Below are 22,846 nucleotides of genomic sequence, written 5' to 3' on the forward strand. Positions count from 1 at the left end.
AGCAAGATAATTTCACTAATTTCACTTTTCACTAAAATAAGAAATTAACTCTTAAAACAAGATAAATGATCTAACACTTCTAAATCTATTTTTTTTTTTTAAATCTTGGTAAGAACAAAATAATTTGTAGTGTCAAAGTCCAAGTTGATGTCTTTGAATTTCTTGTCTTTCCTGGCCAACAGTCCAAAGGTTAAAATGATTTAGTTAACAACTATATAAAATGGATAAAAACAGAAAATGCTCACAGTAGAGGAGCTGTAACCAGCAAATATTTGGGATTTTTGCTTTATAGCTGAATGATTGATTGATTATCAAAATTAACAAGTGATTTTCTGTTGATCGACTATTCTCTTCAGCTCTAAAATGTTAAACATTATTTTAGTTCATGGTATAAAAGAGCGCGTCTCATTTGCATACTTACTGTTGTGCTGGATGTCAGGCGAAGAGCCGGATCTGGACACTGATCTGTAGCCGTGACAACCAGTGCGTAGTGTCCATTGCTGATCTCGTAGTCCAGCTGCTTTACGGCTGTGATCCTCCCCTGAATGTACACATCAAACACACACACACACACACACACACACACACACACACACACACACACACACACACACAGTTATTTAATGCATGTTCTTTTCTCCAGGTGTATCACTGCAGTATAACAGTCATCATGTCTTACCGTGATGCTGTTTATATGGAAGGTCTGGATCAGGTTTCCGTGAGCGATAGCGTATCGCAAGGTGCCGTTCAGACCCTCGTCCGGGTCGATGGCCGTTACCGTGGCGATGGTGGCACCCACTGTGTCTGGGCCCTCGCTCAACACTGTGACATACTCCTCCTCTGGAAACTCTGGGGCGTTATCGTTCTCATCCACAATGTGGACATTGATGGTGGTGGAGGTCTGCAATGAGAAAAGGAAAAACTTTTACAGCTGTCTCCACTAGTTATGAATTATTGTATTCAACAATATGAGTTTATTTTACAGCATATTGTGTCGGCTGGGCCTGAGTCTTAATTTGATCTATAGTCTTCATTATACTGTGGAAAGGTCCGACAGTGATATATCATCACATTAGAGAGCAAAAATCAAGCACAAAAGGGTCTGGTAATCACTATTTGTTATATTTTAAGAATCACTAATCAATAATATCCTATATCTACCACAAGTAATTTATCTAAACAGCTGCTTCTCTACACGTCATGCTATAGCCACTCCTACATCTTCATACAGTGTTTACTTCCATTGTGACTAAAAGATATTTGCTCAAGAAAAAACATGCAGGTATTCCAATCTTCACTTATGATGGGCATATGTGACATGTGATATTAACCCTCCTCTTATGTTGCAGGTCAAATTGACACATTTCAAAGTTTAAAAATCTAAAAAAAAAAAAAAAATTGTTAAAAGTTTTTTTTTTCATAAAAAGAAAAACCTAAAAAATGTTAAAAAAAACCCAACAACAAAAAACAAAAACAAAAAACGTTTTAAATATTAATGTCATGTAAAACCATTGTATTTTAGATGTAGGTATTTCCAGTGTATAAAAAAGTTTTAACATGGATTTTTTATGAAAAAAAGAGTGAATTATCCTCATTGAACCAATATCTTTAAGAGGTAAAGAACACCATTGCACTAAATATTGATTTAAATGGTTAGTAATGGAGTTATTCATTACATATTTATGTTTATTGGGATTTTTTAGTTTCTGACACTTTCGGATAATTAAACATGCCCCGGGTTATTGCTATTCCTGAAAAAACAAACATAACAGAAGGTTTAACATGGGAGAATGGAAGAGAACAGTTGGAGTGTATCTTGTTTCAGACAGAAGGAGAAGTTATCTTGTGGGAACCAAAAACAAATCTTAACAGGGAAGTGAGGCAGAGAAAAAAGATGCAGCAAGTTGTCAAAAACTTCTGCTTCCCTGATATTTTAGTCTCACTCATTTTCAGTTTATCTTTTTCACTTAAAAAAACTGAAACTAAACTGAAAATGCAAGCGAAATGGAAGAAGGACAGCAATGCAATCTTAATAGAAACTGCTTCATTAAACCATGGAATAAAAAAGTTGTGTTTTGAGGCAGATCCTGCTTTACCAGTCTGACCTCCCAGATCTTCTGAAAAAAAGATGGACCAACTGATTTGCACCCTCGGGCTGTGGCAGTTAAAGAGGTTGCTAGAATTTCACAATGCTGTGATTTCTGCATGAGCTGTAGCTGTGTGTGTAGGTGGGTCTATGTGTGTGTTAGAGTGAAACGGGACAAATAATTTAAATTAATGACTATATATATATATATATATATATATATATATATATATATATATATATATATATATATAGCTTAACCTGGCTATACTACCTGAACCAAGCTGATTTTACACATGACAATCAGGTCACTAATCATACTAAAAACTTCAATAATGTCTTATGTGCCTCTGGAGGAGTTTTATCAAATTGGAGAAAATCATTCTGTTTAAGATTAAGATTAAGATTTCCTTCAAGAATTACAGCAGTAAAGTGGATAGCAAAAAATAATAAATAGTAAACAGCTGTATAAACTAGAAATGTAAGAAGTATTAGCAAATAAACAAGAAAACAAAATAAAGTATTAACAATTTACAGTACAAACAAGTAGAAATATAAGAAGTATTAACAATTTTAACTAAAATAAAAATGATATACAATGTGAGTCAGCAGTTGGATATTGACCATAGAATATTGCATATATAAATTAAAATATCGAAATATTGTACACTGAAAAAACATTTTTTTGTCCCTGTAATTATTATTTCAATCATCTATATACATTCTACAAAGAAAAACAAATTCAGTGCATTTACTTTAAAATAGCAGTTTTTCATGTAGTGCATTACTTAGTGATTGTTTGTTATTATGTGTCCTCAGTTTTGTATGTAAAGTGAATCATTCGTTCCAAGTAATATTCACGAAACCAGTTCATTGGCTTAATTAGTTGATATTTCCAGGTTAAATGTAATTGAGGGACATCAGTGAATCTGCAATTTACTTGTGTATTTTCATTAAAAAAACGTGGTTCTATTAAATAAATATTACTTAGAAACAGCCTGAGTAAAGATTACAAACACTTTCTGTGTGGAAAAACTTGCCTAGCTTTTAAAAAAAATAAATGTCACACAATTGTTTTCAGTGTACAGTGTTTGTAATAATTGTCACTGTCTGGTTTGTTTGTGTTTATCACATTTTTCAGAGGTTGAACAACATTTTGTGCCTAGTTTCTAACAGAATAAACTTTATAAAAGTGTGTTTTGGTGGTTGAGACTTTATGATAGATCGCAGCTGTGCTGGTGGGGGTGGGCCATGCGGAGGAGGGAGTCTGACAGCAGGAGGAGGAGCTGTTGCCTCCGTGTATCACGTTGCTTTTGCGCTCCAAAGTTCAGAAGAATCAAGTCAAGTTGGAGACAAAGTGTCAGGGGACTGTCAACCATCTCTTTGAATTTTGGTGTAAAATTGAGAGAGTTTGTCTTGTTAGAGAGTGAGGAAAAAAGTTCTAGTAGTTTTTGTAAGTAAGCAACTTTTTTTGCTCAACATCCAGACAACCATGGAGCGGGGATTACCCTGTTGGACGTCGCTCTGGGGAAAGAAGTCCGTGTTTTGGTTTTGCTCGTTATTCTTTTACATAACTGGAGGTAAGCACATCCATCCATCTATTCATATCTTCACTGGTTCGTCCAACTGTCCCAACTTGTTGTATCTAAACTCAGGGATGGAGAACAATAGTTCTTTTTGTTTTCTGCACAAAACGAAAATTCAAAACGCACTTTAAATTGTAGTTCCTGCTATAAGTTCGTAACAGAACAGACTGTGGGCTCATCCATTGACTTCCAATGAGACTTCAGTGTTTGAAGGACGTTTGACAGTCCTAATATAACCTGTAATTTAAGCCTTTTTTTCCAGCCTGGCAACTTCTGTCGTTTCCCCAAAGTAAACTTTTGTGGTCACGCTGATATTGTCTATTTTTAATTATAACCCACTACCATGACCCTGACGTAAACTCGTGATATTGAGGTTATATTTACACACGCGTGTTCCGCATTTTTAACTTGTTTTGTCTTCCTTTTATGCCATCTTTGAAAAGAACAACTCCATCAACTTGTTTTTTTCGACTCGCCTGTTGTCTCTGCGAGCATTTCTGTAGTAAATGCAGTTAAAGTTTTTTGTTTGTTTGCTGCCGCTGTTTTGAGACGGAACATCTGGTGTGAAGCAGTTTTAAAGCCCCACCCATGTGGGATGTAGAGGAGTGTAAATCCACTTTATACTCACCCTTTATAACATCACCGCAAATTGGACGTTTTTAGATTGACGAGTCTTAAAAATGGCCAGAAATATATGCAGACATACATAACATGACATTAGAGGGGAAACTGTGTGCAGGATGACTTTAGTGATCTATAGGCCACATGAAGTCATTTCAACCTTGACTGAAAGATTTTTTTAAAAATGCTACATTTTCACATAAATTATGCATTTTATCGTGGAAGTTGTAATCAAATGCAGGATGCTTTTTTCAGGGACTTTGGCATTGCTTGAAGTTCAGGCAAACTGCCGCAGGAGGAGAAGCAGCTGTTGCCTCCGGGGCGCAGGGTGCTTCACTTCAAACGCCACGGAAACCTCGCAGAGGTTATCAGTTTTCGGCTTTAGGATTTGGTCTATTTAGATAAGCTCACGCGATAAGTCCGTCAAAGGCAACTAGTCATGTTTACTGAAACCTTAAACTCCATCCTGGACGAAAAACATTCTGTATTGTTCACATGTTTAGATTGTTTTTTAGGAGCTTGTCGATTAAAACTCAAAAATATATTCTGTAGCCCCTGTTTGTAAATTACATTGCTTTTTTTTAAATATGTTTATGGCATATAAAGCTCAGGGGCCCTGATAAAAGGCTAAAGTCTAACTTTGGCACTGCACAGTGCCCTCCCTTCAGTCTGTTGTGTCCTCTTTGTTTGGAAGTTTCCTTCCTCTGAGCACCATGATGAAAACAGCTGTTTGTGCCACAGCCAGTAATGGGTTTCTCCTCCACAGAACATGACTGGAGATAAACAGCAATAATCAGTGGCTCTTTTCCTCTCTGCCTAGATAAGCATTTAGCTCCCCACGGAGGACAATGGCAGGGTAAAAAAAATGGTCAATAAACTCCACAGGATGTGACTGATCACTCTTTTTTCTGTCTCGACTACTTTCTCCACCCGCTGTGACGGAGCTTGTGTCCTGCATTGATCCCCTGTCTTCAGCAAATTAATCATTTGCAGGTTGTAGTGATAAAAAATGGTTTCCTGGGTCAATCTAATTGACAAGAACAGCCAGCAAAGACACATTCAGAGAGTGTGTGCAGCAGTTGTGTGGGCATAGTGCGTGTGCAATATGAGTAATGAGAGGACAATGGAGGAAGGGGAGCTCCCTGGCTCTTCTCTGATGTTTCTGGGTCTCACCTTTTAAATGTGCTGACATTTGTAGAAAGATTTTTGATATGCAGTGAAGCGAGTATGACAAGTTAAAATCCCCCAGCGTGATCAGCTTTTTCACTTTTAGAAAGGAAGTGTCCCCCACCCTGGTGGTTCTCACCCAAGGATACAGCATTGGCCGCCTGATAGAGCCTTGACTCTGCTTCTAGTCACAGCAACAAAAACAGCAATGTAAAGTGCTTTGGTTGGGAAAGATTGAAGATATATTATATACTGAGAATAGAAACAGTATAACATAACCATGATACCATGAAGGGACTCAAACAGAGAGGAAGTGGGCAAACTAGGGGATAATAATAAAGTCCCTGGTGTAATAATTTTACTTTTAGAGTTTCAAAATGACGAAAATACCCATTTTACACTTTCAAAATGACATTTCAGCAGCATTGTTGCCACAGTGAAATGAAGAAATGATGTCGTAATTATGTTGATGATGCTGTCGTTTCACAACCCTTCAGTTGCGTGGCTAAATGTATGAAGTACATTTAGAGGAAGAGGAAGGTTGAGGCTGTGGCAGAGTGTGCCCATTATTTAAATATCACTTATATAAACAACTTTATTGCATTTTGGTTTGCAAAGTAGAAAACCCATCAAACGACTGTAATCACATGTCACGGCTCTCTGAACATGGTGACCTGCATCACTGACCCTTAACCACTTCCTTTCATGGCTAGGTAGAACCTGAACTAAGTGCCACATTTAACACTTCCTGTTGCTGAAAAGATGCTTTATGCATCTGTTTGTTATGTTTGAAGCTTCAACTGAAACTCTCACCCTTTCTGTGTGTGGAGGGGCTAATCTGGGATCCTCCTGCTGGTTTCATTAACACCCTGTAATGGGCTGGATAATCATTACCATTACAGTAGGTGTGAAAAAGGGTGGAGTTTGAGGTGTATGTGTGTGGGGGCTCAGCACTTGTACAAACACAGGTAGAGTGGAGGGACACCAGATTTACCAGTATGGTATGCTCAGTAGTCTCTGTATTAGCACCTCTTCTATATGAAAGAAGAATTAAATAGATTCTTGCAGAAAAGTATATGAAATGGTTAAACTTTGGGTAATTTAATCTGATATGAAGACGTGTTTAATTAAGTCACACAGGCTGTGCTGCATGTCTGACTGTAAGAAAGCTGTCAGAGACAACATGTACTAAACAGGTGGCATCCAGCCTTAAAACAAAGGAGGGCTTGTTTCTGGGCCCTGAGGGGCTATCAGGATCCTGAGAACAGAGATCAGAGAAGGAAACTTAGATCCATAATGGAGCCAAAACACAGATGTCTGGTGTATACAAGAGAAAGAAATCCTGTCTGGTTCAGACACGGGCAAAGCTTGCTGGTTGCGACCACATCAAGACATCTCAGATGGTGCTGATACTGTGGTTACATCAGCCAACTGGCACAGTATATGTTGAACTCATATTCATATTCATTGCCCCTAAAACTATTTGAGGAAGGTCTGGTCTTGTCAGTAACCCATAGCAAGACATACCTGAAATTAGGGCTGAGCAATTTATCATCATTTTATTGAAATTACAATATGAACTACTGTAATATTCACAGAAGGTGCAACATTTCTTTGAGGCAAAATATGTGTCAAGTCATAAGTCATACTCTACAGACAAAAATCTGTGTTTTGGACAGATCCTTGCCAAAAAATCACATCATATCATACTTGCCATATCAGTTGAAACAATCACAGTTATCAAAAAACACCGATCGTGTTTACTAGCCTCTAGCCTAGTATTAATCATGTCTTGTATTTAAATGAATATAACACACTTTTTTTTTACAACAAGTCTAACTCCTTTGCCAGAAATCAATCCCCACTAGTGTAACAAGGCTAGAGAAACCAGGCAGAGTTGTCAAAAAGAAGGTCAGAAAGGAAGGCAGGGCGGGTGTGAAACAGGAGAGGAGAAGGGCTTCCCCTCCTATTGTCCCACGACGCAGGCCGGAACAGCCGTGGGAGCAAGTTTCACTTTAATCACCCTCCCTGGTCTTCCTATTGCTTCTCCGTGCACACAATGGCTATAGCAGAGCACACACAGGAACATGGCACGTACCTCGCACTCTGTGACACATACACAGGATGCACACGTATTGAATATACAAACATGCGCGGCTAATCAAATGGCAAAGGTCGTTGTGTGGCCAGCTACTGTATTTCCTATCTAGCAGAGTGTAAACCAGCTACCGTAAGCCATTACTGACATTTAGAACAAAACAATTTCCTCATTTATATTCTGGCTGAATGTAAATGCATGTTGCATTATGCTGCCCTGTCAGGAAAACGGTGGTAGTGCATAAAAGCTGCTTATTAGTTCCTGGTTGAATCAACAGTGAATCACAGGAAGCTGCTGCTCCACTGCTCTCTGTGGGTTTAAACTTTGAAGCATGCTGCAGTCCAATCTGTGATGTAACAGCATGTGTTTTGCCTTTTTACAGCAGATGCAAAACACCTGCAGTGACATCATTACTGATGAGGGTGTGGGTAGAGGTACAACCTGTTTGAAATTATCAGCCCATAAAGAGCTGTACGGCAACAGCTGTAGCACTTCAAATTCAGTCTTAAGTAATAAGGAGCGAGAGAGGAGGAGGAGGATGAGAAGGAGGAGTGGGAGCCGTGTTGGCGTCCTGGGACAACTCAGGAAGGAAGTCACCTCCTCAAATCCTGGCACCAACTAGTCACACTCCAAACACACAGATTTCACTGCAAAATCTTTGATTCATGGTTCAACTGTGATAAAACACACTTGCGTGCATACAGACTCCGTCCACCCACACACATAATTCACTTGCTCTCACACGCAGCCTGTCCTTTTTGCAGCACTAAGCATTTTTAGATGCTAAACCACAATCTGTTACAAACAAAGGATGGTAGTGATCTATTTTAGCAAACAAAGTCAGAGAGCGACCAAGTTGTCCTGTTGTTTTACATGCTGGTGTGTCATTCATTATGTGTGTTGATGCTGCACTGTGGCTGTGCTGTGTTGTGGCGTTTCGTACATTATGATGTGTATCTGCATTGTGCTTTTTCTTCGGTAGAGGATGGCTCCAGACTGCTTAGCCTGAGGATATGTTTGTTTTGTTGTGTTACTGCAATGAAATAATCATTCAGAGCACACATTAAAGAGTTCATCTATTGGTGCATTCTGCTGCACTAAAGAAGTCAGACAGGATGTGGTTTGAGCGCAATATGTGAGTGAGTGAGTGAGTGAGTGAGAACAGTTTATGCAATATGTAAAGAAACATCTCATGGCTGTCATTTTGGTTTCCTGGATGTACATAGAAGGTATCTGCACCAGTGTAAAGTTTTCGGAGAAAAAAGGGCCATTTTACCACAACTGTAATAACTGGGTTGCGATACCACACAGCAATAGTCTGTGTATATTGCAGAATTAATCAGAGAAAAACAGTCAGATTTGTACATTTTGAGATGTCTGAGAGGAACATGCAATTTAACTCCCACAGGAGGTTAGTATATTTATTTTAGCCAGCAGTCTATGCACTATCTTTAACCACTGTACGAATATACAGAACAGGAAACAAACTGTGTTGACCAAAAATGCACAAAAACCAGGACACATGCAGTGTGCAGAAATAGAGCATGGAAAACTGCACTGCACTGTGGTTATTTGTGTTATGACTGGTGGTACCAGGCAGGAACTTAACCCTTCTCAACTTACCAAGTCATTTGAATAGAAATGTGATATACCAAGCAATTTTCTGTTTGAAGAAATGAGGCTATGTATATCAGGGCCCATCTTTACATAACTTTAGTCTCCTGTATCCAAGCAAGTTGAAGAAAGCTGTGATTTTCCAAGAAACATTATGATTTAGCTATAGTGTGACTCACAGAATGTAGACTGTGTATGAATCTGCCATTTCAGACAGAATTTTCCTCCCCTTCTGCTATCTATTTTGCAAGAGCACCGTCACTGCATCCTGGGTTTAGCTCCGCCTGAGACAACTGCATTTCCTTAAGACAATCAGAATCAACCCAGAGCGTTTTTTCCCTGAAGTATGATGGGTTCAGCCAGACTTGTCTCCAGTGCTGGCACAGCATTAAAACAAAGAGTTGCAGATGTGTCTGACTCATAGACTATGACATGTGTCTTCCACTTCCTCCCAGTGTACAAAAATTGAGCCAAAAAGTGTTCAGATACGGTGGCTGGTGGAGCCAGGGTATCAAAGTGCTGATTAATGAAAAAGTAAACTCATCAGAAAAATCTACGTTTGAACATAAATCAGCGTCAAAAATACCTAAAATGACCAAGACCATTCTTTGTAAAATTTTATTGAACATGTACTTTTAGTTGTTGTTTTTTCAGTTTGGCTCATGTCCCATCAGTTAACATGAAGGGAGCTGGATTATTGACTGCAGCCAGCCAACAGGGGGCGATCAAGGCTTCACTTTTGGGGAGCTGTCTTGTTAGCCATCTTTTTTAAACAGTATGGCATGGCCAATGTACCTGCATTAGCATAAATGGCTCTATATCACTATTAAAATATTGACTTTTCTTTTTTACTCTTACCTCTTTCACTTGGATTGGCTGGCTTTAACCCTAAACACGACCAAAACCCAAAACTTTGACATCTCCGACTTTAGGATTGGTGAAGCGTGTTAGGCATGAAGGAAGACCTGTCTGAAAGGTCATGAAATTCATATTCTTCCATTCTTGTCTTTTCTCTCTAGGTGACGGCGACATGTCTCACGCTCACCCCACAATGGACGTTTCAGCTCCCCACCTGCACTACACCTGTCCCGAGGGTGCAAATGCCAAACTGTTGTGTTCCCAGAGAGGTGCCGCCCTGCACACCGATGATGTCTTGAGGCACAGTTGGCTTTTCACGCCCCACATGGATCAGCACTGTTCGGCACGGGCGCACCCGCGTCATATTGGCAATCACAGCTTGCCGCGAGGGCTGTCATTTGGAGCTGAAGAGCACACCTTCTGGGTGCTTCTGGAGAATGTGACCCCCAGTGACCAGGGTCGCTACTGCTGCATGGTCCTAGACATCCAACATAAACACATTGTGCAAAGACCCCACAGCCATGTTCTTCTCAGCATTACACCACGTAAGGACATCAAATGTATGGGTGTGAATGTGTAGTTAAGGAGAAGTTAACTCAGACCAATCATGTTTTTTGGAAGTTGCTAAATAGGACAAGGTTGCTATGTTAGTTTCCAAAATTCTATGTAATGTGGTATATAATTGCTCCTTGTGGTCTGCATCATTGCGTATAAATGTCATATTTATGTTGCAATTAACAGGCAGAATCCCAGACCATTGCTTTATTGTGATATATGGTATTTGAGAAACTAATGTATTTGTTGTCTCCTTCCAGGGAGAAATGGATCTAAATGCACTGTCTGGGATAACCAGACACCTGACGGTATGTCCCCTTATTCAAGCCTTCATAAGTAATGAATGGCTGGCTAGTTATTCCGTTTATTTCACTCAGTCTGTCTGTTGCTTCCCCAGGCTCCGTGCCAGTGGCCTTGGCCGTTGCAGCCTGCATCTTGGCTCTGCTGTCTCTGCCTCTTATTCTGGTGCTTGTGTACAAACAGCGGCAGAACGCCCAGTCGAGCAGACGTATGTATTACACACACACACACACACACACACATTTATTTCCATGTCCATGTAAATGGGTCAAATATAATTGTTTCACACTGGGTTCCCTGTGGTGTTTTGCCTGACACATATTTCCTGTCCTTTCGGTGGATTAACTGTATTTCACACAGTAGGAAGCCCATTCACACTCTATCTGTAGTGTTCCGCTCTGTTTCAATTCATTCACAATGGCCCATTTCCCGTTTCCTCTCTCCCAGGTGCACAAGAGCTGGTGAGGCTGGACAGGTATGTTTTCCCACAGTCTGTCAGGCAGCTGGTTTCACAGGGCTGCTTCAAAACACAGCTGCTCTTTAGAATAATAACACTGTGCACAAGGATATTCCTTAACGTAGTGGCAACATTTCTGACAATAGGTAGTTTAGATCATAACATGTTACAACTCTGCAGACAATCCCTTTGAACTTCTGATCTACAATTAGCTTTAAAAAAATCAATGAATTCTTTTGGAAACATAACCTTAATTACTATACATCAGTCAGGTTAAAAGCAGTATTTAATGTGGGCTGTTGCAATGTATTTAGTGGGAAATCTATTCGATTTGACCGTTTTATGTCTCACAACAGGGAGACTGCACTGTCATTTAAATATTAAAGCCCTGAATGCTAGAATATAAAAGTGATGCACATAAACGTCTTGAGCAACAGATGACTATTGAAACAGCTTATTAAGTCAAATCGGCAATGTCTTACTCATCCCTATGCTTCTCTTTTTTGCGTGTCTGTGTGCGTGTTTTCAGTCAGGCTCAAGGCCATGAGAACCCTGTGTTTCTTGGGGGATCGCCGCAGATTAAGACCCGTACCGTTTCTCAGATCATGACCAGGCAATCTTCAGAGACGGGACGCCACCTGTTGTCTGAGCCGGGAACCCCTTTTTCTCCCCCTGCACATGGGGATGTGTTCTTCCCAATAGAAGGTAGGGCACTCACATAAACAAAACTATACATCCTGTCAACACAACAGCAACTCATACTGCAGGGAGCAGTTTGAATTTCAGAGGCATTCATACAGGGACATACATGAGGATAGGAAATAATAACCTTCTATTGGTTAAGATGCTGATTAAACAAAACAAAACCCATAGATTTTATAATAATATATATAATATGATATAATAAATATATATATAAAAGAAGTAGACGTACCCTCTGGATCTCGAAAGTGAAGCCAATGAGGTTAGTGTCCTAAATCTGCATTCTTTCTAATGGCCAGCAGGTTGCGATGCCATTGCATAGAAGTCTATGAGAAAATGATCCTACTTCTCACTTGATTTATTACCTCAGTAAACATTCTTATTATAAATGTATGGTCTCAATCGCTACTTTCAAGTCTTCTTCAATACAGCATGATGTTCATTTAGTTAATTATGGTCCCATTTAGACTAAAATGAACGATAAAGCAGGGTAGACTTTAGGGTGTGGCTACCTTGTGATTGACAAGTCGTTATATTATAATATTTGCATTTTATGCTCAAATTATGTGAAAAAGTACTTGAGTATTGACACGTAACTGTATTGCACAAGGACAAGGTTCTGGAAATTTCTATTTCGAAATATACAGCAAGACTCTGATGCAATGAAAGAACTTTGAGTTTTTGTGCTTCTGCTCTTGCGTGTGGTGGAAGTGTTGATGGAAAGATGCTTACAGTGTTGCGCAAAATTGCATGCTCATACTCAAAAACAGCTGGGTTTAGTCTGATGTGAAAAAAAAGATCCTGTGTCGGGAGTTTAATTTCTCTCCCCCACACAACTGAAACTACCTCCTTATGCTGTCATCCTCTGAATTCTTCTCCTGCCTCCCTCGCAAGTCATTCTCCACCCATCAGCACTCTCATTTAACACTAATGGCCCCTTCAGCCGTTCTCTCCGACTCCACTAGAAATAATACTGAAACATTAGTTACGGTGAAGGGGTTCAATCCTGAGTGTTTTTCTACCGATTCCCGGGGCACCTGTGCAGACATTCCAGGCATACTGAGGTGGATTGCCCCATTTCCTGGCAGCACGGTCTATGATGGAACAGAACCAGACTTACTGAAAAGCCACAGTAAACCATCACATATGTTTTTCCTATGACCCTGAACAGTTTAGTGTGCAAACATACAAATCACATAAAACACTTACTGGACCTCATCCTTTGACAGTGTTCTGTATGTGAGGTCTGATGAGCTTAAACATAAGGTACAGCTGGGCCACCAACTCAAAGTGAATCCTAATTGAGATGCTGCAGTTTTGCTCAAACAGAATTCTGAGTAGCCCAAGTTATGTAGAATACACAGCCCTGTTTCTTCACTGAGGTTTTGTGTTACGTGAATTAAAGCCACGCAGCTTCTTGTTCATCTTTTTTGGCCTGCTGACCTTCAGTGGAGAGGAATTTAACTAGCAGCACACTTCCCTCTTATCTTTAAAGTGTCGCAACTCACTTTTGACTCCTATTTGTTCTGCTTTTTAATGGCTTTCCAGCTAAGAAACGTCCTGTTCGAAGAAATCCATCAGTCTCTCTGTGTGCGTGTTTTATTCTATGGTGTAGGAGGTTTGGAAAAAGAAATGCTATCGCGTGTCTTTTGACAAGATCTTTTGACATTTGGGCAGGAAGTGAAATATTGAAGGCGTTAACTCCCTCATACTGTATCTATATTTCAGTGTCAGCACATTTATGTGCATTTGTGCACTTTCATATGTGTGGATTACTTGCTATGCTTTCAATGCTCTCACTGACCTGCACTGTTTTCTATTCCAGACACCATCCTGGAGTCTCCAGACTTCATGCAGGTTTAAAGGGGCTCCAGACCTCGTTCATCGCTCTAACTGCTGACCTGGAAACAGTCCTGCAACTCTCTTCCTCTTCTTTCTGCCTCCAGACCAATGTTGCCCTCATCAGCTGTCTCACAATAACCTCTGCTGGGATTGTCGTCTGTACACTGTCTGGACCGCAGGAGGGAACGGACTGCGTTTTTTTTTATACAAAAACTATTTCCACCTGCAACAACAGCTGGAAGCCAAAAGCAAACTCTTGCTTGTGTGCACATGTGTTGTGGCGGGGGCTGGGTTTGTGTGTTTCATCTACACACTGGATTCTTCTCAAGCAGCAAGCACCTGTTGGTCCACCAGTGTTGAGGGTGAGGGTCCCGTCATGTGCAGGGGTGGCATGTTAAAGTGATAAAAAAGCTTCTGTGGACTCAAGGGCTGCTTTCACAGCCAACTTGTTTGGTCTGGTCCATTTAGGCTGCTGTGTTATTCAAACCTTGATACAGACCAAATGAATGCAGTCTAACTGGTGCAGTTAGTTGGTGGAGGAAGACAAAGCAGAGCAGCCACAAAATTATGTTGAAAAATGTATAATTTTTTGACAATAATTTCAAAATCCTTGACGTATAAAATTGACAATCCATTTGCTGGTTATTAGAACTGTCAAAGAAACAATTTGTGATGTATTGACACAAGATAATTTGGCTACCATGGTAACCATGGTATAAACAGTTATGTAATACACCAGAAAAGGAAAAGGGGTTTAAACAAAAGTGTGTCACTTATGTCCAACAAACTGTCACAGTGATAAATACTATTTATCACAAGTTACCAGATTTATTCATTTTCACTTCCTGGTCCATGTAGTGTTGATAAGAACTGATGACAATCACCAAAACTGTCCAGTAAGGGACTTATCTGTCAGTTCACGTAGCATCATGTTTTCATGTCTTGTTGTAATAATTCAGCAGCAACAAAAGACAACAATGTGTCTTTTTAAAAACAGAACCACAGGTGTGAAAGACTCTCTCATCCCTGTCATTGTAATAAAGTGCTTGGATAGCTTCATGCCAAAGGAGAATCAGGCTGCAGAGAAGTTTCAATATTCCTGTACAAGTTGAGAGTAATTGTTTATGGCATTATACTGTTCCTCTGTATCATTTCCACTTGGCCTCAGCTTCTTTTCTCTTCCCTCTTTGCTACCTCAGTTACTGTCAGCTCTGCTGCTCTAAATACTCTCTTTCCTTCTCAGAAATGCAGCACTTCACAGTGGCATAAAATATATATAGAAAGTATTTAGAAAAAAAAAAGTTAGTTATTTTGTTCACAGTTTTTCATGACTGTCATTCATGCTCATGTACAGTTTCATAATTAAGAATCACTTAGAAAAAAAAAAGATTTTTCTCGAATGTATCCCAACAGATTCTTAGTTAAAAAACAGCATTGTAAAGCTGCCAACAGTTTAATCACTGCCATCTCAACACTGTTTTGAAGCACAATCCTTATGTTCTGTTTTCATGTGTCTTGATTTTACTGATGGTCGTGCATATAAGTGCTCATTCCTATTTTTTCTGTGTGCAATGTAAGGGTTAATAAGTAAGTACTATTAGCACCTGTGGAGTAATGGCATTGAAATTTTATCAAGATAGATTGAGGGGAAAAAGGGAAATCATTGTAAATGTTTTAATCTTACAGGCTGGGTTTCATTGTGAGTAAGCCCTGGTGGTTTTTTCATATTGAGGTAAAATGTGTACAGCAGGTGCTAAGCGGAAATCATCTCCAAATGATGTGTAGCAGGTGTATAGGACAGGGTATTATGTTTGCAAAGTGTGTGTGTGTGTGTGTGTGTGCCCATGTGTGTGCCCGTGTGTTTGCGTGGGGGGTGTTAGTTTCAAAATTAACATTGTGGTCTGGTTTGAATGTGTGCATACTTGCATGCAGTTCTGTTCTGCATCCGTGTGTATGCAATGTTGTGTTTTTATACTGTAAAAAGCTTGTGTTAAACACAGACATTCTGTTCTGTGTATTGCATTTCAGTTGTCTTGGTTGTAGATTGTATAATAAAGCTCTTAAACCTTAAAGCCACGCGTCTAGTCTTTGAAATCGTTGTTCCTTTCAACTGGCAGGTCTCCAGAACTATCACTACACAAGGACGTGCTGCACTTGCTGCCTAGGGAGCCATTACAGATGGAACAAGGTTGTTCCAGTTGTGTGCCTCTAAGATGGTGCACACCAGAGGGAGACTGGCATTGAAGAGAGAAAATGATAAAACAATCTTAGTATCTTGTTTTATGAGAGGAGACAGAGGGCTTGATGGGAGGGGGTGGATGCTTGTAACTGGTCATTTCCTCTCTCCAGTGCTTTTTCTACAGTCTAACATTAGCTATTTATATCTTGTATCAACAGGAGCCCCATTATTACAGGTTTGTAACAACCATCTTCCTGACCCATCTACAAGATGCATGGAAAATAGAAAATACAGGCCACAACTACAACAACTGAGCGTCACATGGCAACGCATGCACACGTGACAAATACAGTAAAACATTCTATCTGTGCACATGAACACAAAAAAAAAAACTTGCTACTAAATGCTAAAGACAACAGGAAATGCAACACTCATCTTCCTCTTTTTGGAAATATCATTTGTGGCTTTCCTGTTTACCAACGAAGGTGTTTCCTGTGCCTTCACAGCCAACCACTGTAGTTAGTCGCATGTATGTGAAGACACAATAGCTGATTTGTACTGTACTTTGACCTAAGGCAGGTAAACAAAGTAGAAGTTAACGGACAATCAGGATCCTCTGAATAAGAAGAATAATCTGTCAGGTATGATTGTTTGTATTACAACTACTGACCAAAAGAGGGCCCTGTAATAAGATGTGATGCTGAACCCCCCTTAATGACCCCTCTCTCAAGTCACCATGAACAGATCACATGTGTACCCCTTTGCACAAAGAACTGTGTTTAAAGATAAGTTTTCAACATAGTATGCATTGACATAATAATGCCACTTGATTTAAAAACAAATCAAAGGTTTTTAGGATTTAATACTTGACTAAAAAGTGCATTAATTATTCTTTTGACATGTTTATGAACGATTGCGGAGTGTTGTGCTTGTTTGCTTGCTGCTCTTCTTTGTAACTTACCGACAGAGGTGGCGTGCCATCATCTTCTACGGTGACGATGAGTCGGTACTCTTGCTGGCGTTCTCGGTCGGGAGGGGCCGGCCGTGTCACCATCTCTCCGGTCACGCGGTCCATGCGGAAGGTCAGGTCCTGGTTCCCGGCAGTGATGTAGTAAAACAGCATGGCGTTGGGCCCGATGTCTTGGTCGGTAGCCAACACACGGAGGACTGATGTTCCTCCTCCGACATTCTACAGTTTATACCATAAAAGAGGCCTTATTATTGATTGCCTACGGTAGAATAAACACAAAACTGACTGAATATTATTGTGCAAACTGTAAGCCACCAATTATCATAGTACTTGCTACATTGCAGCTTCTGTTTGAGAACCACATACACATAAAATGATACTCGTGGAATTTCAAGGCAAATCACTTGTGGATAAAAATAATGATGCTCCATGTGATCCCTACCAAGGTTATTATAGTTAATCAAAACTAATGAAATAACGAAAACTAGAATTGAAAAAAACATTTGCGTTAACTGAAATAAAAATTGAAAAAAATAACTAATCAACGATAACTTCGATAACTGTGGTTACAAAACTAACTAAAATTAAAGTAAAAATGTCTTGCGTTTTCATCTTTGTCAACTTTTTTCATACAGGAAGCATTGGTAAATATGTTTATTGAGACTGACATGTTACACGACTATGTGAGTTGATTGCCTTCAAAATTTTCAGCATTTCACTCAAACCAAAATTCACAACACCTGGAGCTGCAAGGGTTAATAACCTTGTTGGGGCTAAGATCGACAAGGCAAAGGAAATAAAGGCAAAATTTATTATTATATTTATTATAAATTTATTTATTTATGAATCTCGCACCCCAACAAATACCCCATTACAAAAAACTAACACTAAAACTAATAAAAAACTTAACTAAAACTAAGCATTTTCAAGAAATAAAAACAAATAAAAAACTAGCAATCTCACTCTAAAAACAAATTAAAACTAACTGAATTTGAAAACAAAAAAATCACAACGAAATTAAAACTAAAACTAATGAAAAATCCCAAACTATTATAACCGTGGTCCCTACCTCACTTATGCTGACATTGTAGCCCCTCTGACTTTCAATTACAGGTGGGTTGTCATTGACGTCCAGGATGTTGATGGTGAGGGAGTGGTCTGAGTATCTGGCAGGTGAGCCATTGTCAATGGCACGTACCTGGAACAACATACACATCCACTGGTGTTTAGTATTATGTAACTCTGACTGTGCATTTGGACGTATGGCATAAAAACACGAGACAAAGACATTAAATGCATGCAAGTCTTCTTCTGAGCATCTGCATTCAGTCCTGGTACTCGTGTATATGTTGTGTTAGGAGGTGAGATGCTATGTGCTTTCTTTTAAGTGAAAGTTTTGATTAGATAATATAACTCATGTCTATGGTGTCAAATTGTGTTTATTTTCAGCTTGAACCAGTGTTACACAGAATCAGTCTATTTTTATTCTGCGACAGACAGCGAGTCAGGGCTGTGGTGTTGGTGTAAAATGTGTAAATGGTTTTACAGATGTGATGACAAATCGAAACTACACGTAAGCTGCTGCCTGACCTTCAGGAGGTAGCGGTCCACTGACTCTCTGTCTAGAGGAGCATTGACAAAAACCTCCCCATAGGTGTGGTTCACTGTCTTGATCTTGAACACATCCTCCATGTTGCCTGCCACCAGAGTGAAATTGACCTGAGAGAGAGCAATCAGTCAGAATGAGACAAAGAAAAAGGAGGGAGAAGTAGACGGATATTGAGAAATGAAATTTTTTGTATGTATAAAGATACTTGGCCAATACAGCTAATACTGATTACTGACAATAACTGTGAAATTAGCAAAAAAGATTAACTGGAAAATCATATGTTATAGTATGTTTAATACTATATATAAACCAATCAGGTAATGTGGTGTTAAGGTCTTCTTAGTGATGGATTTTGTAACTGCTGCAATTTCTCTTAAGCAGTGTTTGACTCATTTGTCAAAAAAAGTAATTTATTCCACATTATTTTGAGATAATATCAGATCATTTTAATCTATCTCTCTGAGTCCATGGATTTCCATCTGTCTTCTTTATTCTCACCAGTCCATTTAATCCACCATCTTTGTCCCTTCCCAGCACTACTGCCACTTTTTGCCCCATGGGTGAGTTTTCTGGGATGTCCACTGAAGTATCAGATGTGATGTCAAACACTGGACTGTTGTCATTTTCATCCAGAATGGTGATTGAAACCTGTCAAGAGGTGAGAACAAATATGGGCTTCATAACTTGCTAAATAAATGACATACTTACCTTTAAGAATAATCAAATAACCCAAACCTAAAAATACTGCATCTTAATACATTTCATGTTGCCTTTAAATACTCTGAGACACCTTAAAATAACAGCAAGTCTTACCTTCTGCACTTCCAAAGAGATGCAATGAATAAAAGAGGAATGCCATTAAGTTTTCTACAACAGAATAGACATGAGACATGCTGTAACAAACTGAAAATGTTGTACACAAAACGCAAAGAACACAAATCAGAATGAAGCGTACCACAGTGGAGTCCTTTTTAGGTCCTCCATCATCAGCTACTACAGTCAAGGTGTACATGTCCCCCTTCTCTCTGTCCAGCAGGCCTGTCACTGTGATACGACCCTGAAAAACACACACACACACACACACACACACACACACACACACACACAAACACACACACACACACACACACACACACACACACACACACACACACACACACACACACACACACACACAGCATACATACAAGAAAATCTCATAATGTGACAGACTGGGAGCAAGGACAGAGACTAACAAGTATGATAAATATCAACAAAAAAATCCCCATTTCTCATCTATCAAAGGAATCAAATGACTTCAAAGCAAACAAGCGCTTTGATCAGCTTACAGTCGAGCAGCAACAAGCTCAAATCACAGGGGAAGAGCCGTTATTGAATCACACTGCAGTTAATGGATGAAGCATATTTGACGGAAGGTGGGTGTAGTCTTTGAAGTGTACAAAAAAGAAGCATGTACATTAAACTCATAGCATCGGTGACCTTTCCTCCGCTGCTCCCGGACTTACCGTGACGCTGTCTATCTTGAAGAGGGCCAGAGCTGCAGGCGACGTATCAGGGTCGAAGCGGTAAGTCAACTGATTCAAGTTGTCGGCTGACTGGGCCTGCACCTGGACCACCTCCGTCCCTGTGGCGATGTTCTCACGAAGCGAAGCCTCGTAACCGGCGGAGAAGAAGGCCACGGCCTCGTCCAGCTCATTAAGTAACGTGACATAGACCGTGCAGAAGCCTTGGTGGAAAGGCGGAGCCTGGTCAGTGGCCGAGACATTCATCAAATAGGTGGTCTTGGTCTCGTAGTCCAGGTGGTCCACAGTGGTTACCAGGCCAGTGCTAACATCCACCTCAAACTTGCGGTCTGAGCCGGACACAAGGGCGTAAGCAACGGCTCCTCCATCACCTGAGCAGGAAGAAGAGGGGTGTTTGGTATGGAAAAGCTTATGATAACAACTTTAAACTTCCATCTGTCAGTGAAATTGGACTTGAAAACCTTGTAACATTGTTGCTATAGTTGCACAACATGCAAACAGCTTCTTCAATTCTGTGTTTTTACAAAACAATGTTGTCGACATGTTACTGTTGGCTATGTTTGTATCGGTCTCAGGCCTGTTCTAATGTTTTGGAAAATGTATGTCACTGCACCAGATGCGTCATAAGGTGCTTAAAAAACACTTTACACCACGGGAAGTGAATAGAGGAAGTCTGTACTGGGGAGCAGAAGTAGACACTTAAACACCAGTTACAGTGAAATATGTTTTTTGTGTGTGTTCCCGTGTGATGTTACATGGTAAAAACTTTGTGGTCCCTGATGGACCATGGTACAAGAAGTGCAAGAAGCCCTATTGGATGCCCCTTTGGTCGATAAAACATGATAGAGAGCCTTCTTGGGAGCCCTTCCAGAAAACTTTATTAGTTGCTCTCTGGGGTGCCCTCAAATGGAGGAAACATGATAAAGAGTCTACAAGGGAGCAGTTCCAGTGGAGAAACAGTGGCCCTGTTCACACTTGGTATTAACGTGTCCTGGGTGATCCGATCACAAGTGGACAGCTCTCAGACACACTGAGGATACATTTGAGATCCAATCACTGAGACCCTGTTTCCATTTAGCAGCAACATGTGGTCTGAGTGATCCGAACACAAGTGGACAGCTCTAAATACAGGTGAAAACACTGTCAGGACACATTGAGGAAGCATTGAGGTCGGATATCAAAAACCACATTCGAAGGTGGTTCAGGCCGCATGTGTCCTCATTCAGATAGTAGTGAAAACAGGTATGTGATTCTTGTCCACATTAGGGACCGCCTACTTAACTACAGCCCCATGCCCGAACGGAAGTACGCACTCATTTGTGCGACAATGGCATCATAAAAACGCACAGTTGCAGGTAAACAAACAACAGAAGACCAAAAACACGCCAAAAACACGCCAACGAATGTATTGTTTCTATTTCTTCTTCTTCTACTGCTACTACTTCTACTTCTACTTCTTTCATTTCTGGCCGACTGGCACGGGAGTGGCACTGCTGCCCCCTTGCTGGTTAAAAACAGCAACACATTTGGTGTTTCTCAAACGGAAATTATGTACGTGTTAATTTACATACAGGGCGGGGAAGTGGAATCAGATCACAAGTGGTCACTGAAAACGCATGTGGAGATGCATGCTGCTGCCAGGTGAGAACACACAGACTGAGAGCTGTCCACTTGTGTTCGGATCAGTCAGATCGGATGTTACTGCTAAATGGAAACAGGGTCTCAGACTACCCTCAAAGGAGTCACATTCTTGTAATAGTGTGCACACAAATGCGTCCTGGGACTGCTTACTCCTCTAACATCCCGCTTTGATCCTTGGAGTCTCACTGTGCTCCTCATGGAAATAGTCGGAAAAGCGTTCTGCAAGCACGGAAACATTACTGCTGGAATGCTATAATATGCTGCTGTATTTCTTATATCACAGAAACCACTGAGAGTGAATCTTGTGTTTTCGATGTTATTATCACACTGTGGGTGATGGTGTTTTTTTTCTTTCAGTACTATGCACAGACCTGACACTGCAACACAACCGCCTGCATTCTTCTGAAGCTCTGTGCATCGTGTCAGCTGGATGAGGGTCAGTGAGGTCTGCAGGGAAGTGAGATCTGATCACAAGTGGAACGCACATGGAGGCTTCTTATGCCAGGTGTGAACAGATGTATCAAGAGCTGTACACCAAGGACGCATGTCAATGCCAGGTATGAACAGCCTCTGTGATGAAGTGTCCTTTTGGGTTCGCTTCCAGTGGAGAAAATGTGATAAAGAGCTCTCTAAGAAGGCTTTATGATTGTGGTTAAGTGGTTTGACTATCCCCTTTGGAGTGGCACCCTCTAGTGTCAGGGTTTGTGACCTGCAAACAACTGACTCATGCCAGTGTCTGCAGAACAGAAGTGGGAAATTTAAAGCTGCAGTCAGCGAAATGTCTCTTTCTGTTTCATAGTATGAGGAAAATACCTGATACTGAAGGGTGGACAACAAGCACTGACATTAAACTCCACTCCCCCTCGAGGACTCACCAGTGTCAGGATCTGTGGCACGCACCACAATCACAGAGGTGCCGATGCCAGCAGTCTCCCGAAGGCCCAGACGGTTGTATTGTTGCTGGGTAAACATGGGCACCTCGTCATTGGCATCATCCACATAAATGATCACCTGCAGGGGAGACATTTGTTGCACATT

The 22,846-nt window shown here is 40.4% G+C and overlaps 2 protein-coding genes across 2 annotated transcripts in view; one reads left to right on the plus strand and one right to left on the minus strand.

Annotated features, from left to right (window-relative positions):
* cdh23 (cadherin-related 23) overlaps positions 1–22,846 on the minus strand; it is a 196,156-nt gene that overhangs the window by 17,490 nt on the left and 155,820 nt on the right. The window contains exons 31-39 of the mRNA XM_059359157.1: positions 22,684–22,819; positions 20,150–20,538; positions 19,600–19,701; positions 19,143–19,292; positions 18,626–18,754; positions 18,105–18,233; positions 17,027–17,254; positions 680–901; positions 422–541 (exon numbers count right to left, since the gene is read on the minus strand). Coding sequence (XP_059215140.1) covers positions 422–541; positions 680–901; positions 17,027–17,254; positions 18,105–18,233; positions 18,626–18,754; positions 19,143–19,292; positions 19,600–19,701; positions 20,150–20,538; positions 22,684–22,819 — 1,605 coding nt within the window. The remainder of the gene's footprint in view (positions 1–421; positions 542–679; positions 902–17,026; positions 17,255–18,104; positions 18,234–18,625; positions 18,755–19,142; positions 19,293–19,599; positions 19,702–20,149; positions 20,539–22,683; positions 22,820–22,846) is intronic.
* On the plus strand, positions 3,433–15,958 carry vsir (V-set immunoregulatory receptor). Its single transcript, XM_059359158.1, has 7 exons — positions 3,433–3,666; positions 10,192–10,575; positions 10,846–10,893; positions 10,983–11,093; positions 11,333–11,360; positions 11,872–12,047; positions 13,870–15,958. The coding sequence occupies exons 1-7, from the start codon at positions 3,579–3,581 to the stop codon at positions 13,905–13,907; spliced, it is 873 nt and encodes a 290-aa protein (XP_059215141.1). The 5' UTR covers positions 3,433–3,578; the 3' UTR covers positions 13,908–15,958.

This window comes from Centropristis striata, chromosome 20 (genome assembly GCF_030273125.1).
Source record: "Centropristis striata isolate RG_2023a ecotype Rhode Island chromosome 20, C.striata_1.0, whole genome shotgun sequence".
Classification (NCBI taxonomy): Eukaryota; Metazoa; Chordata; class Actinopteri; order Perciformes; family Serranidae; genus Centropristis; species Centropristis striata.

What these genes read in the sequence shown, in the direction of transcription:
- vsir (XM_059359158.1), top strand. Translation starts at nt 3,579, where the DNA reads ATGGAGCGGGGATTACCCTGTTGGACGTCGCTCTGGGGAAAGAAGTCC. An exon ending in TCTTCTCAGCATTACACCAC is followed by an intron (nt 10,576 to 10,845) that starts GTAAGGACATCA and finishes GTCTCCTTCCAG; the next exon opens with GGAGAAATGGATCTAAATGC. An exon ending in GGATAACCAGACACCTGACG is followed by an intron (nt 10,894 to 10,982) that starts GTATGTCCCCTT and finishes TTGCTTCCCCAG; the next exon opens with GCTCCGTGCCAGTGGCCTTG.